The sequence below is a fragment of the Megascapheus bottae genome, chromosome 4 (assembly GCF_031878675.1).
Source record: "Megascapheus bottae isolate mThoBot1 chromosome 4, mThoBot2.hap1, whole genome shotgun sequence".
Lineage (NCBI taxonomy): Eukaryota > Metazoa > Chordata > Mammalia > Rodentia > Geomyidae > Megascapheus > Megascapheus bottae.
Genome location: NC_143512.1, coordinates 77,673,053 through 77,690,807, shown reverse-complemented (window position 1 = coordinate 77,690,807; position 17,755 = coordinate 77,673,053). Strand labels below are relative to the sequence as shown.

At 45.1% G+C, this 17,755-nt stretch overlaps 1 protein-coding gene across 1 annotated transcript in view; it reads right to left on the bottom strand.

The window, feature by feature from the left end:
- Ankh (ANKH inorganic pyrophosphate transport regulator) overlaps nucleotides 1-17,755 on the bottom strand; it is a 114,812-nt gene that overhangs the window by 25,293 nt on the left and 71,764 nt on the right. Inside the window, exons 2-4 of the mRNA XM_090332114.1 lie at nucleotides 16,137-16,353; nucleotides 7,180-7,298; nucleotides 4,161-4,244 (exon numbers count right to left, since the gene is read on the bottom strand). Of these exons, the coding sequence (XP_090188240.1) occupies nucleotides 4,161-4,244; nucleotides 7,180-7,298; nucleotides 16,137-16,353 (420 nt within the window). The remainder of the gene's footprint in view (nucleotides 1-4,160; nucleotides 4,245-7,179; nucleotides 7,299-16,136; nucleotides 16,354-17,755) is intronic.

Genomic DNA, 17,755 nt, shown 5'->3' with positions numbered 1-17,755 from the left:
CTGAGAAAGGGGAGGATGGGATGGTCAGTGGAGGGGAGGGAACTGGCTCACACAGGCACAGCCCGCCCTCCTGAGCTGTAGGACGTGGGTTCAGAGCGAGAACTCCCCCCATCAGGGCTGAGAACTGAAACGTGAGCTCCAACTCGAGTTTGTTCTGACATGATTTGGGGGCAGGTATGCATTGTTCACTGAGGAAACACACCCATGGAAGGTGGGGCAGGTCGAAATGTCCACAGTCAGGTGAGAATAAAGTCCTATTAAAGTGTCAATCTCAATCAAAAGGCACAGTCTCTAAAGGAACTACTCCAGTGTATTTGTCTCCTCATCCTGCAGAGATCAGAAAGATGGCCCAGCCTCTCCACAGAGGCCTTTGGGGATCACCGAGCAGAAGACTGGAAGCACACTGAAAGCACACTAAGGTTGTTCCTCCAGGGAAAAGACTTCAATGGGGGAGCCAGCCAGCACGACAACACTAAATGATGCTGAAGGAAGGATCTAAACAGAGACCCTTCCAGGATGGATCCCAGGTTCCAGACAATGATCATGCTGTTGATTTACTGAACAAAATGCCTGCTACTAAAGATCTTTCATTCAGGATCTGAGTACCTTTGAGAGACCTGAGGCTTGCAGCTATTTAATAGGGGATTATAACTATATTATCCAGGCTATACACCTAGGGCACTGCATTAGTCTGTGTTTCATGTTCTGAAAGGGGTGGTGTATTTGACTCATAGTTTGAAGGCTAAAAGTCAAGAGAGCATGAGAAAGGCTGTGCTGGGGCCCTGTGCTGAATTAGCTGCATCACCTTCTGGCCAAGGGCCATGGTGGGAGTGCATGAAGTGGGAAAAGATCACAAAAATGCAGGGATAGGGCCAGGAGTTTGGCCTAGTGGTAGAGTGCTAGCCTAGCATGCATGAAGACCTGGGTTCAATTCCTCGGTACCACATACATAGAAAAAAATCCAGAAGTGGTGCTGAGGCTCAAGTGGTAGAGTTCTAGCCTTGAGAAAGTCCAAGGACAGTGTTCAGACCCTGAGCTCAAGGACTGGCAAAAATAAATAAATAAATAAAAATGCAGACAAACTGAGACCCACAATCCATTTAAAGGTGCCCCTCAAGGACTTAAGGACTCATGACCTCTCACCAGGCCTCCACTCTCAAGGTTCCATTATTGTACCAAGGAGCAACTTTGCTATGTGTGACACTTGGGAGATTAACCATATCCAAACCACAGGGAGCGTTAGTCATCTCTTCATACATGGAACACAGAGTGGGGGTAGCGGGAGGTGTGTCACACACGAGGGAAAGGGACAGGGAAAGGCTGCTGCGCTGGCCAATGAGAAGGCAGAAACTGCTTCACGGGAGTTCTAGTGACACCAAGATGATTAGCAAGAACTGGCCATGTGAACTGACCAAAGAGAAGCCAGCCTTCACAGGGAATCGAAGGAAGAGGATAGGAAAGGAAAGCATGGAGGCAGTGAACAGATACTGTCCTTCTATGAAACAGCAGCGAGTCAGGTGAAAGAGCAAGAATGACTACTAATGAGGAACGGGGAGACCCAGAGAGCTTCTTGCTGCTGTGTTTGCAGATTTCTGAGAAATAGCCCAAGAAGGCGAAAATGATCAAGAATCGATTAGTAAAGGTCCTCAGGAAGCCAGCCAAGTCAGGGCCCAAAGAACCTGTAGCTTCAGCACCCTGGATTTACTACTGCTGGGCAGCTGAGAAGGGACACACATGATTGTGGTTAGCCAAAGATGTTGACGCAAAGGCAACAGACAGGAAACCCCCAATAATGCAGGGAGATGTTCATCCGAGTAGCGCCAGGGCAGGAGGGTGGCTAGGGAGCAAGAGGTCCCGGGAAAGGACAATGGCCTTGCCAGTTCTCGTAACACTGTCCAGATGACTAGGGGGTAAAGCACACACAGCAGTACCATTGGCTTGCACTGGAACAGTGCTGCATGCTGTCTACTGCATGTCTGAGCAGAACAACAGCTTTTGTGCACTGCTCTGTGAAGTCAATTAGTTTCCAATTAAAAAAAAAAAAAGACAGGCCGGGAATTTGGCCTAGTGGTAGAGTGCTTGCCTAGCATGCACGAAGACCCGGGTTCGATTCCTCGGTACCACATACATAGAAAAAAGCTGGAAGTGGTGCTGAGGCTCAAGTGGTAGAGCTTGAGCCTTGAGAGTCCAAGGACAGTGCTCAGGCCCTGAGCTCAAGTCCAGGACTGGCAAAAAAAAATGAATGTGGCCACTGAAATTAAAGCATTATTAATAAATTTCATTTTATCATTGATGACTACGTATGTCAAGATGGTCAAGTATGATGTATAAAATTACCAAATTAACAAATTCTTTCAGATAATAAGAATAAAGGCTGAAGCAGGAGAGGGAGGCTTACAAAGAAAAATGTAATTTATTCTCTAACTAAAGTGTGGCAGGAGCTCAAACAACAAGGTTTAAAATAACTCCTCCACCAGCAACAGCTCGAGGACGGATGGCACCTGAACCTAGCCTAGCTCACTCCTGCTAACCAGCTCTGCTTATTCCAATAGGCAAGGCCAGATCAGGCTGGAAACTGAGGAGAAAAATGATTGTGGGCACAGAGGCAAAGCAATTCTCAGGGCTGTTGTTTTTCTTCTGCTCTTAGATACTTAAGGGCATGCTGCTCCTTTCTTTCTTTCTCCTCCTTTTTCTTTTTCTTTTGTCCTGGTTCTGGGACTTGAATTCCAGGGCCCAGGCTGTCCCTGAGCTTTGGTGGTTAAGGCTAGTGCTCTACCACTTTGAGCCACAGTAACATTTCTGGCTTTTCAGTAACTAATTGGAAACAAGAGTCTCATAGACGTTCCTAGCTGGCTTTGAACCTCGATACTCAGATCTCAGCCTTCTGAACAGCTAAAATTGCAGGCATGAGCCACCCAGGCCTGACCACTTTTTATTTCTAAAACAACATTCCTCTCTAAATGCTGACTGACTTCCTGATGCCAGTGTTAAAATGAGAAGTGCTTCCTTCATTTCATATGAAGCAATTAAGAGGCAGCTCAGTCTCTCAGAAGATTCTGAAAGGATGACTGGGACAAAACTCTAATAAAGCGACAAGAAAATTAACAAAGATATATCAAAGAATGATGTTAGCTAATATAAAGGCACTCACTTATATGTGTTTGTGATAATTACGTTAAATTATTTTTAATAGTGATATATGGAGTAAATGCAATTAATTTGGAAATTTAATTCTTGCTCCTTAGGGAGGTAAATCTAAGTTCAACAGTTGATTATTAAAGAAGTGGCTAAAAGATGAGGATGTTAAGTAAAGTCAGTCAGGCCCAGAGAGACAAAGGATGAACGTCTTATCTCATAAGACATTTATAAATGTGCTAGAACTAAGTTATAAATGTGCAAGACAACAGGTATGGGGCTGAATATAAGTGCATGTAAATGCATAATCAAAGTGTTTGCAAGGGAGAATTCAAATGGCATAATTCCTTAGAAAAATGAATGGACAACAGAATGAACACCAGGAAACCAGCACTGGAAAGCTGTGTGTCGGGGGAGATCAAGAGAAGGGCAGATGAGAGAAAGGGAGGGAAGGAGTTGTGATAGAGGATGCGGTCTACCTTCCTCCTCCCTATCATCCCTCCAAATACCTAGTTGGAGGAACTCATTCTAATTGATGGATTACAGGGATGAAATCTAAGTTTTTCACTGAAGTTTTCAAAGTGGTGTCCTAAGTGAAAGAAGTGAGGAAGACCAGGCATGTGCCAAGCGTGAGCCAGTCTTCTGCAAACTGGCTCCTTCCAGAATAGAGTGACAGATGGCACTACATAATCCAACCACAAAGAGAGAATCTGGCCACGGGTGCACAGGTCTCATGAGCAGCCTGAAATGTATGGTTGGCATGTCACATGTACACACCTCAAAAAATCAGTGGTCCAACCTTCAGACTGACAGGCAGTTCACATTCACACAGTCCTCGTTCTAGCACAACTGAACATGTTTTGTCCTAGGACATTTCCTTTTCTCATTCCTTGACTAACAATGACTGCCATGGGCTGCGGGCAGGGAGCTGTGCAGGGCGTGACTGAATGGGCATTCACCCAGCTGGCCATTCACTCACCACAAGGCCACTCTGTGCAGCCGACCAACACACAGACTGTACATACCTGAGCTATGACATCTGAGATCGAGGCACATCCCACCAGGAAACTGTATTTGTGTTTCAAGAGAATGCCAGCATGAGTCCATGCCTGCCAGGTAGGAAAGAATTCACTATGAGTATAACCATGGCATTGGAGTGCTTCTCCTCATTTCGTTTCCGCTCCCCCCAGTACTGAGGATTGAATTCAGGCTTTGGTTTTGCATCCACTTGCGCCATATAGCTAGTCCTTTTGCTCTTAGTGTTTTAGATGGGATTTAGGGCTGTTTCACCCAGACTGGTTTCAGAACATGGTCCTCCTGCCTCTACCTTCTAAGTAGCTGGGACCTCAGGCATGTGCCACGATGTCTAGACTTCCTAGGTATTTCTGAGACATCTTTTGTGTCTCTAAAAGTTCTTGCAGATAAGTTTTCACTAGGAAAAATTACCATGGTCTGGTGGCATTGAGGTTCTAAGTGGAATAAATGACTTTATGTATTTATTTGATAGCAACTGGACAAAGATGAGTGGATTTGTTAGGTTGATACGCCCCCCACCCCCGGAAGCTGAATGAATAGCCAGAGTGGAGGAAAAGGCTTTTATCCTCAGCAGCTCTTCCTGGGAGGCATGGTGTGCTGAGGGTTCTAACAGGGTCACTGCTGTCACTACATTGACTAATTAGGGCTCTGCTATGTTCTTGTCCTGACAGTTCTGATCCTGATGTTGTATGTTTTAAGAGAGTTAAGAGTAAAGTCTCAACACAGAAGCAACAACCCAAAGCCTGGGTACTGGGCTTGAAGCTCATGATAGATTCTGTTAAAGGACCATCCTTCTTACTTTTAAGGCAGACGTCAACTGACTCAGAAATAATATTTCACTGGAGTTAAACACAGTCAAACAAGGACAGTCTATTTCCCCAGGTCCATGTCAGGCTTTCTAATACCAGCAATTACATTCTCTGCTCTGAGATCCCACAGCACCAAATGTTCAACGAAGGGCAAACTGTAGATAACATTGGTGAATAACACCTTGTGGACTGCCTTTGTAGTCTGGGAACCATCTGGATAATAAGCCTCCTGGCTTAGAAACATTACCTCTCCAACCAATATATGAAGGCTGTGTGTGTGTGTGTGTGTGTGTGTGTGTGTGTGTGTGTGTGTGTGTGTGTGTAGGTTGAGTGAGGAGAGATGGTCTGTTCTGTGTAAATGTTCATTATTTTGGTTTTTATCAGCAGTCTCTTACTGATTTACTAAGGCTTTTAGGAAAATTTATAGATAAAACATGGAATAGAAGAGTATGGTCACAAATGAACTCTACTGTTAGAGAAGTTCACAATTGGATTTTGAATTTCTTTGGAATTTATGGATATCTAAAATGAGATACTCTGGGATTCGGGACCCATGGATAAACATAAATTCATTTATGTTTCATATATACTGTACAGCCTGCAGGAAGTTTTATTCAATTTTTAAAGAAAATGGTACCTGAAAGTTTCACACTTGAGATTGGATTGGAATTCTCTAACTGTGATATTGTGCTGGCTTTGGGAACATTTAGGATGCTGGATTTTTAGACTGAGGATATTTGAGTAAAAAACTCAGTCTTGTACTGTTTCAGGAACTCTCATATGGCAATTAAAACAGAGCTGAAGGGCAATGGAAGACAAGGTATTTTAGAGTCTGCAACTCACTTTTATTAACAGTGATGCAATCCTACCATTCTCTGTTTAGCATCCCACGTTCAGTTTGGGAGTGAGGCAAGGGGTTAGGAAGCTCCCTTGGCCTCTGCCTAAGAGGTTAGGCCTAATTCTTTCAGGATGGGAAGAAGGTTGCATTATCAGTTTTCTGATAAAGTGACTTAAAAATAGTGGGCTGTAAGCCAGGGGGAAGTGGACTCACAGAACACAGCCCCCCTTGCAGCCCTTTTGTTCCTTGAATCACTGGCAGCGCCTAACAGAAGGAACACAACTTGTGACAAGTAAGACAATCCAGAGCATGTTCAGGTGACTCAATCCTTCCACCTAGGGTGGTGTCCTAACAATTAAGAACCAGAACCAACATTCCACCTGGGAGCTTTGTGTTCAAGGCTCTCTTGGATTGGCTGAATGCTGTCTGGGAATCAGAGGCTACAGAAACAATATGACAAGTGTGTGTGTGTGTGTGTGTGTGTGTGTGTGTGTGTGTCTACTTCTGGCATTTTTTACTTTTCCTTATTTCTCTAAGGACTGCAACCTCAGCTCAACAGAGATCTACTTATATGTCTAATGCTCATGAGACAAGGCAGGGAGGGGTAAAAATTATACAGATTAATACACATATTAAATTAATACATATGTAAAAGATTCCTGTTAAAGAGTTGGGAATGTAGCTCAGTGGGAGCGTATCTGCTTAGCATGTCTGAGTCGCCGTGTTCTACACCCTGTACCACAATAAGCAAACAAGTAGCAAATGAAAGCATATTAAATGTATTAACTACATCGATGCAATGGAACATTCCTGAGCCCTCATGCAATCAGGACTTCAGTGCACAGTCTACAAAATTAAGAAGAATGAGGGAAAGGGTAGGTAAGGATGGGATGGCTGAGAACGTTGAAAGGGTGACACCGATCAAGATGCTTTGTTAAATGGCAATTCCTTTGTAGAACTACCTAAGGCTAATAAATAAAAAGTAGAAAAAATTAAAAAGGAATGAAATTCTTAACACGAGCTATACCCTGAAGTAATATCCTTATAAGGATATTGTGTAAAATGAAATAAGCCAGTCACAAAACATATCATCTGCTCTTACTCCTACGAGGTATCTAATGGAGAATGAAATCAGATTCCTGGAAATGGAGAGAAAGGGGGTTTCCAGGGGCAGGGAAGGGTAACTGGTCTTAGTGGACACAGAGATTCAGGTCTGCAGAGTGGCAAGGGCTCTGAAGACTGGCTGCACAAGAACGGAATGTCCTGCATGCCACCAAACCGTACACAGAAACACGGAGAACGTAGTGAATGTTCTGTCCTCTGCATTTCACAAAGCAACATCGTGACGGCCTCCTAGCTTACCATGGCATCCATGAAGGGGAAGGCGGCGAGATACAGGAAGGCCCTTCGAGTCTTGCTCCCCACGGACTCGTCCACGTGGTGCAGCTTATTGATGATGTAGTAGCCTAAGTCGCTGTAAGCTGCGGAGGCCAAGAGCACAGGTGTGAAACACTGCTTTTTATCTCCAAAACCTAAACATAATTTAGGAATAAGAGCCATTTGCTCTAGAAAAATGAGAAGAAAATCACCTAGAACCTCATCCCTCTAGCCAGAGAAAGTCACAGCTCACACTTTGGGGCTCAGATTGCCCCATTCTTCTGCAGGTGTGTGGGGCACTCACGTGAGTGTTTACAGGAGAAAGGGGACTGCCTCTGACGGCCCAAGAACACCCTCCACGGTGTGCTTCTACACTTTAATCCACTGGGTCCTTTTGGCAGGCTTACCTAATAGTTGCACACTTAGATATCATTTCCATGTAATTAAAGAATGCTTCGTGGAAGGATGTGAAGGCAGGTGTTTATATACATTAATATGGCAGGTGTTTTAATACTTGAACCCCTAGTGCTCGGTGCAGACTGTGTGTGTGTGTGTGTGTGTGTGTGTGTGTGTGTGTGTGTGTGTGTGTGTGTGTCTGTGTGTGTGTGTGTGTGTCTGTGTGCGTGCACGCATGTGCTGGTACCGAGGCTTGAACTCAGAGCCTGGGCACACTGTCAGTAGCTTTATTTCGCTCAAGGCAGCACTCTACCATATAAGGCACAGTACCACTTTCAGCTTTCTGATTGTTAATTGGTGATAAGAGTCACAGGGACTTTTCTGATGGATTCAGAGCTCAGCCTCGTGAGTAGCTAGGATTAGTGTAACCAACGTGCCCGGCTCCTCAGTACAAGTTTTAAAGATAGCTTTTCACACTTGCCACTCTTTCCATTCTACCACTTGGGAGCAGCGTGGCAGCACGGGAAGGGGTCCCGGGCAGTGAAGGATGTATCAGATATGCACCAAACATGTCAGGCACTCAACACATTCTGCACTCAGACATAAGAGGAGAGAGAACAAGATCTTGCCAGTGAGTTAGCTAAGCATCCTGACAAATGCCACCAGCAAACATGGGCCATTTTCACCTCAATGATGCAGGTTATGGGTACCAAGCCTCTCTATTTTCAGGTGTCCCCTCTCTCAGTATGTGGCTATCAGTATCCACAGGAGACAATCACAGGAGTGGCTCTGAATTCAGAATAGAGCAGTCTTACTTGATTCCCGACCCCCCCCTTCAAAACTCAGGAGATAACATATTAGCACAGGAATCAGGAAAGAGAAAGAACTCTGTTGTTTGTGGAGATCCATGTTGCGTTCCAGGCATTGGAGCTGGCAAGGCTTTGAGGATGACATCCAGGCTCCTGAGAGGGACCCGTGAGAACCCTGGCAGCCGTGACCATGGTGAGTATTGGGTGACGTGAAGGGAGCTAGGATGGCTACGATTTCCAGAGAGCATGGCGGGCTGGAGAGCTGGAGGTGGGAGGCCAAGCAGAGGACGGGAGGGACATGCCATGTACCCTGAGGAGAGACTGTAGTGCAAACCAGACAGAAGCAGGGGAGGTGAACAAGGTGCCAGGTGAGGAGGGGTCTTGGGGGCCACAGAGCAGGAAGCCCAGGCGGGATGGATTACAGACTAGAAAAAGACAAGATGGAGGAAGGGACATGGAGGAAGGAGCAGAGGCGATATCCTTGTCCTCTGGAGCAGAAGCTGACAGGGGACCTGAGGCAGTGTCGCCTGGTGGGGAAGGCAGCCCAGGAGGGCAGCTGTTAGAGTTGGGGGTGAGGGAAGAGGCATATTACACCAGTGCTCACCCAGGGAGACTGAGTCGACAATGGCCTGCTCAGGACGCTGAGCTGCAGAAGCTCTGTCTCAATGTGTGTCATGCTTCTATGTATCTGTACCTGGTGTTTCCATGCGGTCAACAGATGACCACACCGGAGGGTCTTGCATGGAGACAGTCTCCACACCCACAGTACCGACCCCACCCTGACACAGCCACTGGTGCTGGACAAGCTTGTAATGCCGTGTCCACGAGCAGGAGGCCAGCTACGAACAGCTCCTGAGCTAAATCCCCTGGTAAAGGTGACAGTCAATGGAAACTCTTGTTAAGTGATCCTGGCTGCAGAGGTCAAAGCTGGGGATCAAGAAGGGTGGCGTGCTGAGCCTAACTATGTCTCTTCCAAGTTCAAACATTGGAGTCCTAATGCCCGCAACTAAGGAGCATTGGGTGACTGCAGCTCTGAGTTAAGATGAGGTCAGACTGGAGACCTGGCACCCACCTATCATGGCTGGTGTCCTTGTAAAAGGGGATACAAAGAAAACAAAGACATCCCGCAGACAGGACTCCAGGTGAGAAGGAAGGGCCTGCTGGGGAGCTCTTTTTGGACCCCAAGTTTTAGTGGACCCAAGACTAAGAAGTCTTCTTTTTACTTCTTTTAATTTTCCTCTTTTCAGTTACTCAAGGAAGAAGTTTTCCCACCTCTGTCTAGTCTTTGAGAGTAAAAGGAGAATCTTCTAGTTGCCAAGGTTACGCTACTTCCTGCATATGAAATCCCAGCACCTGTTTTCACCTGTCTCTCCTGTCCCCCATGTCCTTCCTCCCGTACTCAGCTGCCCCTGAGCTATTTCCAGGACAGGGAGAGCGTGGCTGATGATGATTTGCTTAAAGTGCTTTGCATAGAGTCTCTAATTACCAGGCTAGCTGCGCTAGCAATATTTAGTACCCAACTCCCACCCATTGCCTTACGAACACTGCTCTGCAAGTGAGTACTCATAATGAAAGGCAGAGAGTTATAAAACAAAATTAAACCAGGCTTCTGAGCAGGTCTAGGCAGGCTTTATGACGCTGTAAACGGCAAGAGGATGGACGATGACTTGACCTACTTCTAGATAAGTAGCTCTGACCACGACTGAAAGAAGGACAGACAGAATGGGCTTTTAAGTTCATAGCCCTGTGACCTCTGCCAACTAGAAGTATGGCCGCTTTCAAACTTGCTCCTCTACAAGTTACCAGCACGTAACATGAAAGCGTTAACATTAACGTATTAACATGAAGCATTAACATTAATCAAAACAACACTATCTGCAGATATTTTTTCTTGGGAACTGAGAAAAAGGCCTCCAATCCTCCTCCACCATTTTAAGAGTAGAACAATGACGATTCCCAAGAAATAAAATGCATGTATGAGTAAGGTTTTTCTAATTCAAATACTTTTTTTTTCTTTTGCCAGTCCTGGGTTTGAGCTCAGGGCCTGAGCACTGTCCTTGGACTTTCTCAAGGCTAGAGCTCTACCACTTGAGCCTCAGCACCACTTCTGGCTTTTTTCTATATATGTGGTACTGAGGAACTGAACCTGGGTCTTCGTGCATGCTAGGCAAGCACTCCACCACTAGGCCAAACTCCCAGCCCCCTAATTCAAATACTTGAAAGTCCACCTCTGTTGTTTACAGAGTACTGAGTTCTGTTTATGAGGCTTCTCACGGGAGCAGCCACCTCTTATTTTTGATGTATCACTTCCAAAGTGTGTGCGCTTGCATGGCTGACAGACCACATTTAAGTCACTTCAGCAAATATGTGTTGAATGACTTGTTTGTACCAGGCACTGTGCCAACTGGCCAGCTGCAAAGGGAACAGTTTCCTGCATGGGGGCTGGGACACTGATGCATGACATGACTCGGGGTAATCTGTGCTGGGCAACAACGGGGGTCAGAAAAATAGCATGGGAGATGCAACACATGGCCCAGACCTGGACAAAGACCACGGATCCACGGGCAAGTGAATAAGCGACTACAAATTTCTAATGTAAGAATAACATTCTACCTGGAAGCATGGGGCTTGTCAAACTTTACTGCCGGCTTCTTCTTCTCTTACCTTACTCAGGTGTGAGCACTCAGGAGCAGGGTCTAGTCCAGTGTTTGTGTTTACCATGTAGTAGGTGTTCGATAAATATAGACTGAAGAGAGGCACAGATCCACAACACACAAAGGAAGTAATGGTAACGACATCTCGCTTCCTCCTTCCATCTCCACTTTGGGACTTTACAACTTCCCCTGTCAAAATCTGCAGCTAGGTTCGGTACGGTGGCTCACACCTGTTATCCTAGCTATTCAGGAGTCTGAGATCTGAGGATGGAGGTTCAAAGCCAGCCTGGGCACTAAAGTCTGTGAGACTTTTATCTCCAATGAACCACCAGAAAACCAGAAGTGGTATCGTGGCTCAAGTGGTAGGGTGGTAGCCTTGAGCTGAAGAGAGCAGGGACAGCACCCAGGCCCAGAGTTCAAGCCCCACAACCACCACAACCACCACCACCAACAACAACAACAACGAATCTGCAGCTACCTTTGTCCCTATGCCTGGTTGCCACTGGCCTGTGGGCTGCCCTACTCAGCTGGGTGCAGTGGGAGAGGAGAGTGGCTCTGGTTCTTGCTGCAGAAGCGTGTGTGCCTCTACCCTTCCATGTGGAGTCTGGTCACAGCTATGAAAAAAGCTCAGACAATGCTACAGGGCCACAAAAGACCATAGAATAGAGTCCAGCTGTTCCAGCAGAGGTCACCTGGGTGGGCCACTCTGTGGCTGACCTTCGGCTTACTACAAGTCCGCCCTGGCCACCCAGCTGGCCGTGGTACGGTGAATAGCAGCAACAACAAAATCCTTGTGTTTTGAGCACAAGTACTAGAGTAGGCTTTAGATGAACACAAAACCACAAAGCACAAGACTATTGAGTCCCCCTTCCCAGCACCTTTGCTCGTGTGACTCACGGCAAATCAGACTCATTTCCCTCTTTCACTGGTCTGCTTCAGAATCCATGCACATGGGTGATAACTTGGAACAAAGTAAACTGGCAAAGGGAACGCGTTCAGAAATGACTTCAACTGCTCACTACCCACTGCAAACATTAGATCTATTGACCACTGGGCCGCTTCTGAACAAGGCACACATCTCTAGGGGAGGCAAGCCAAAAGCCACAACAATGGCTCCTGTGTTCTGTGAGGGAGAAAGGAAGCACTCATTTCCTTGCAGGTAAACTTGACATGGACCCCAACGAAACCGCACTGCGAGGTGAGCAAGGCTTTTCTTTTATAGATCCCCTGAGTGAGAGACAGGATTACCACCTCCAGTGACCACTGGCCTAAATTACGAGGTGGTGAGGGCAAACCCTGTACTCTGCGGCGTTTACACAGTGCCTCAGGGAGGAGTCCATGGCAGAAGGCATGGCTACAATGAAGTTACAAAGGGATGCTAGGTCAGGAGGCCATGTGGCCAGTGGAATCTGCTCCTCATGAGTGGGAAACCCACTCGCAGGTGATCATGGCTGGAGGACGGGAGAATGCCTTGCTCAGCGGTGATGCGATACAGTGAAAAATAATTTCATATCTATAGCAAATGTAATGAAAAGGACTCCATATAAAGTTCATCTCTTTATTGGTTCCAATGAATTAATAACAGAGGAAGCTGCCGAAGAGCTTTTACTGCTCTTTGACCTGAGTCTATTTTGATTTCCTGCTGTGACCCACTAACAGATTATGGAGATGGCTCAGGGTTAATAAGGGGGAGAAGTGCACCTGTGCCCTATTGTGCAGAGGTGCACATGGCCACAGCCAAGGGAGGAAGACCCTTCAGGGATCTAATTCATGAATACTAATAACAGAAAGCGGGCAAGTTCATCTAGCTAAAATCAAAGCCATGCTGGAAAGGAAGCAGGATTTCTCAAATGCTTAGAAGTACCTTGAAATGAACAATCTTTGAAGGAACTCATTCAAGTCTTCCAGTTCATAGTCAAGGAGATGATGCATTATAAAATACAGCCAGCTTTTCTAAATACAAGTTCATTTCTTTAGAGACGAAGAGGTTACAAAGATGAATACTAGTCCACAGAAACCTCACTGGTGAAGGCTGAATCAGACTCACAGATACAATGTGCTTATCTGTGAGACCTCACAAAAGAGTTACTGGGATCAAAGGCTTTCCAAGGGACTCCATGCGGAGTGGCAGGCATGTGATGATGTGATACTCCCCACCAGCTTCCTCTTCATGTCTATGTCCCTGCTCCCTATTCATTTCTCCCTCATGTAGCCTACAGAGGTCTGCCTAGTTTCAGGCTCCAAGACTCCTTCGTCTGGTTCCCTGTCTGGCTCTACATACCACATTTACTCAGGAACCTATTACAGTTAGCACTGGATTCTTTCTTGCTTCTGATCTCAGTCCATTCCCTCCCCCAAAAGAAGCTCTTCCTAATCTATGTGCTCCTAAAAATCACCACACACGCACACGCACACACACACACACACGAAACAAAAAGTGAGAGAGAAATTAATTCATTAAAGTGGCGAGGGGAGTGGTAATTAATGAAACATTTAAAGAAATCAGCCTGGCTTCACCTGAACGGAAGATACAGAAAATTTAACCTCGATTTCTGTGGCACAAATTCCCGTTCTGGGTTAGCCGGGGCAGTCTTTGGTAGGTGGTCTCTGGCTAACAATAGGCTCTATTCAGAGCTGTTTCTGCAGATCAGATTCAATATCTGCCTGGGCAAAGATGGCTAGGAAGGCTTCCTGAGATCATACCAGTGTCTCAGGTTCAGTATATTCAGACAGCATATTTGCATTTTATCTATGCCAGTGTTCCCATGCTGCAAGCATTATTATCCAAGCACTGAGCATTGAAGCAGAAAATGTAGGCATCAGCTGTTAATATTACTAAAAAGTGAAACCAGGTTGAGGCATTTATTGAACACCTTTTCAGAAGATATAATCAAGATATATATCAGAAGCTATATAACTGTGAAATCAAAGGTTACTGATACAGGGAGGGATGGCAGCTAAGGCTGGGCATGGATGGAGAAAGAGTAATGTCCCATCATGGAACTATGCTCCAGATTAGAGGAAACAAAGCATGGAGGAGACATTATAGACCACCAGCAAAGGAAGAAGGGAGAAAGGTGAATGAAGATGAAGCTGTAGCCATAGAGAGAGAAAAAAAAACAGAGACTAAAAGCAGTCTGGGGGAAAATAGAAAGGAAATCTCCAGTGAAAGAGGAGATTTAGGAAAGGGGTGACATTGACCAAGATGAACTGTACTTATAAATTGAAACTTTGACTTGAAAACCCCTTTGTACAACTACTTAAAGATCCTACTACCACTACTACCACCAATAATAATAAAGTCTTTCCAAATCAAAAAGTATTTTTAAAAATACAAAATTTCTGTGTTCTATAAAAGTGGATATGTACAAAATATCAAATGTGATGAAAGGATTATTAAGTATAACTGAGCTAATGCGAGTTAAATTCCAAATTTTATGATTCTCCTCTAAAAGAGAAAAAATTAAATTTAACTTGAACAGTCATGTTCATTTTTATCTCAATGACCACATTTTCCTCAAATAAAGTCTGCTCAGTTTTCTTTTTCCTAGCTGTTGACAGCTAGTTATTAGCTATTTATCTTAAATTCTCATTCAAGCATGGTTAAAACAGAGTATGTTAGGTTATTCAGTGATCCAAGTAAAAACACCAGTAACAAAAGAGAATGAACTCACTATTTAGATCAGATCTTCGTTTCAAGGATGTATGAAATTTTCTCACTTCATATACTATCTTTAGCAAAGGCCTAGATTATAGATAGCTGCAGAAAGACTGGTAGTTTCAGGAACAAACTGAGCAAAAGAAAAGCATCTTTCTCTACCTACGTTCACTCTGAATGAAGCTTTGAGCACAGATAAAATGATCAATATCAACACTATGGCTGAATAATTTCATTAGCAGAGTGGCTCTCTTCCACATAGTTCTTAGAACGAAATTCGATTCCATGTTAAAGAGGAAAACCACAAAGGTCATGCCCTATTAACTTTGAGATTACAATGATGTGAATAAACATTAGCTGCCTGGAATACACTGTGAGTGGTTTGGATTAATCCTTTATTTGCCATTGACATCAGGGTGTCTCACACAGCAGTTACAACAGTAGGGCTCACAGTGGGATATGAAATGACATTCACAGTATTTTATCAACCGGCTAAGCACATGTGGGACTTAACTTTTATCCTTAGGAATAAGCAAAGCAGCAAGAGAGCATCCTGAAATAATGCCCTGGGGTTCCAGAACCATCAAGAGAAGCCAGCTCTGAGGAAATGCGCTCTCCAAGGTCTTGCTCCACCTGTAGGCTCTTCCCTAAGTATCACGCAGAGCTTCCCAGTCATGGAAAGAATGCCTTGCCATCAGTATCTCCTTTGACTAAATCACCAAAGAAGCACTAGAACAAATTAATTTTAACAAGTAACACCATTGCCATTGGTTTGCAATACCAATAGGATCAGTTTTAAATAACAATCCTTCTATGTTTATTCTCAGATCAATTGGCAAGTGTGTCTCTAATAAAAGGCTGTGCTTTTTCTGGGGGCAGGAGGTGGAGGTGGAGGTGGAGGTGGAAGTGGTGGTGGTGATAGGGCTTGAACTCAGGGCCTGGGCACTGTCCCTGAACGTTTTTGCTCAAAGGTAGCAATCCGCTTTGAATCACAGCACCACTGTTCTGGTGGCTAATTAGAGATAAGAGTCTCAGCCTTTCCAGCCCAGGCTAGCTTTGAACCACAAACCTCACAGCTCAGCCTCCTGAGTATCATCTAGGATGACAGATGTGCCCTACCAATTCCTAGTTGGTGGATGTGCTATTTTGTCCATCTTACACGATGCTATTCCTACGATGAATCCTCTAACGATCGAATCATTCCCTCCCTGATTTTGGGGACCAGAGATGCAAAACTACAGCTTTCCAGAAAAATACACTTATTTGCTAGAGCTAGGAACATGAGCACCATTCCTTACACCCACTGGAATTTTCAGGAGGGATGTTTTAGTTAAGAAATCACCTACTTCCGGAACTATAGATCAACTGAGAGGAATCCAAAACTGGCTGGCAAGCCAGAGGCTTTCATGACAGTCAGAGTCTTACCGATCAGGGTGTGAAAGACAGCAGCGATGGCGCCAGCCACCACCATGCACAGGACGGCCTTGGTCCTGTCCCGCTTGCTGTTCACAAACACCAGGCCCACGTTTTTGAAGTCACTCATGGGGCCTGTGAAGAACTTCATCAGGGAGTACGCCAGCCCGTAGCTGGCCAGCATCTCGACCGCATCTTCCTTGACAGCGGCAATGCCCCGGTTCAAGGCCTGTGAGGGAGACAAGGACAGCCGCAGCATTAGAAAGGGGCAATGCAGCAGATTGGGTCTCTATAGCCATGCCAGGCAGGGTGAATCGCATTGTGATTTGGGAAAAGGCAGTGGTTTTCGTTTTGGCCCAGATTAACTTCGTTTTGAGTATATTTTGGTGGAGAAGGCAGTCCAGTGGACTGGTCTATTGGATTAAAGTAATAGAAAAACCCAACAAGAATTTTATAGTAATACTGGAAAATGAGTCTATGGAGTTTTTCTTTTGTTTTCTTTTGTCAGTCCTGGGGCTTGAGCTCAGGGCCTGGGCACTATCCTTGGTTTTTTCCTCCAGGCTAGCGCTCTACTACTTGAGTCACAGCACCACTTTCGGCGTTTTTCTGTGTATGTAGTACCAAGGAATGAAACCCAGGGCTTTGTCCATTCTAGGTAAGCACTCCACCACTAGGCCACACTCTCAGCCCTGTCTGTGGAGTTGTGATCATTTGTTTTAAATGCTAGTTAGGTATGGTGGTACACACTTGTAATTTCAGCATTTGAGAGGATAAGGTAGGAGGATTTCAAGTTCAAGGCCAGGCTGAGCTACATCATGAGAAACTATCCCAATAAACAAACCAATACCTCTAACACATAAAATTGTATTTTTGATTGAATCTACATAGTAGAAATGCATTCTAAAGGTTCATCAAGCAGTTTATATCAATGGGTGACATCTTCTTTAAAGCAGGCATGCGTGCATGCAGGCACACGTGCATGTGCACACACATGCATGCCAGCTCACATGTGTCTACTGTGCATATTCTATGTAGGGGTCCTCACGGCGCGGGGCTCTATGTTATGAGAGAAAGTTTTATGCTAGCAGTGGGTGGTGACTTTAACTTGCAATACAATTCTGAGCTCTGGATAGACAAACGCATAGGAAAAGAATAACTTTAGACAGAACACATCGTTTCTATCTTATTATTTCTTATTTGTGCAGGACAGTAAGTGAAACACAGGTCCTTGTACATGCTAGGCAGGCAGTCTACCATGGGGCCACATTACTATTCTCACACGGTATTCTCTGCACATTCTTTCTTTCTTTTTTATCCTGAGACTGGAATTCAAACTCAGTGTCTAATACTTTTCACTCAATGGCTTGTGCTCTACCACTTAAGCCACACCTCCAACTCCTGTCTTTTTCTTCTTGAAGAAGAAAATGTGACCGGTGAATGTTCCAAGCCCTTTATCCATTCTCTAGGAGACACCTGTGAGGCTGGAAGACTTATCTGGGTAGGTTTCCAAATGAATTTTCCCAACAAGTACACAAATAACTTTGGAGCTGGTGGAAATGGAGTTTGTGGAGACCTTTTGTGACTAAAATGTCTCCAGGACTTTGCCTCTGTCCTTAGCAACAGACAACAGC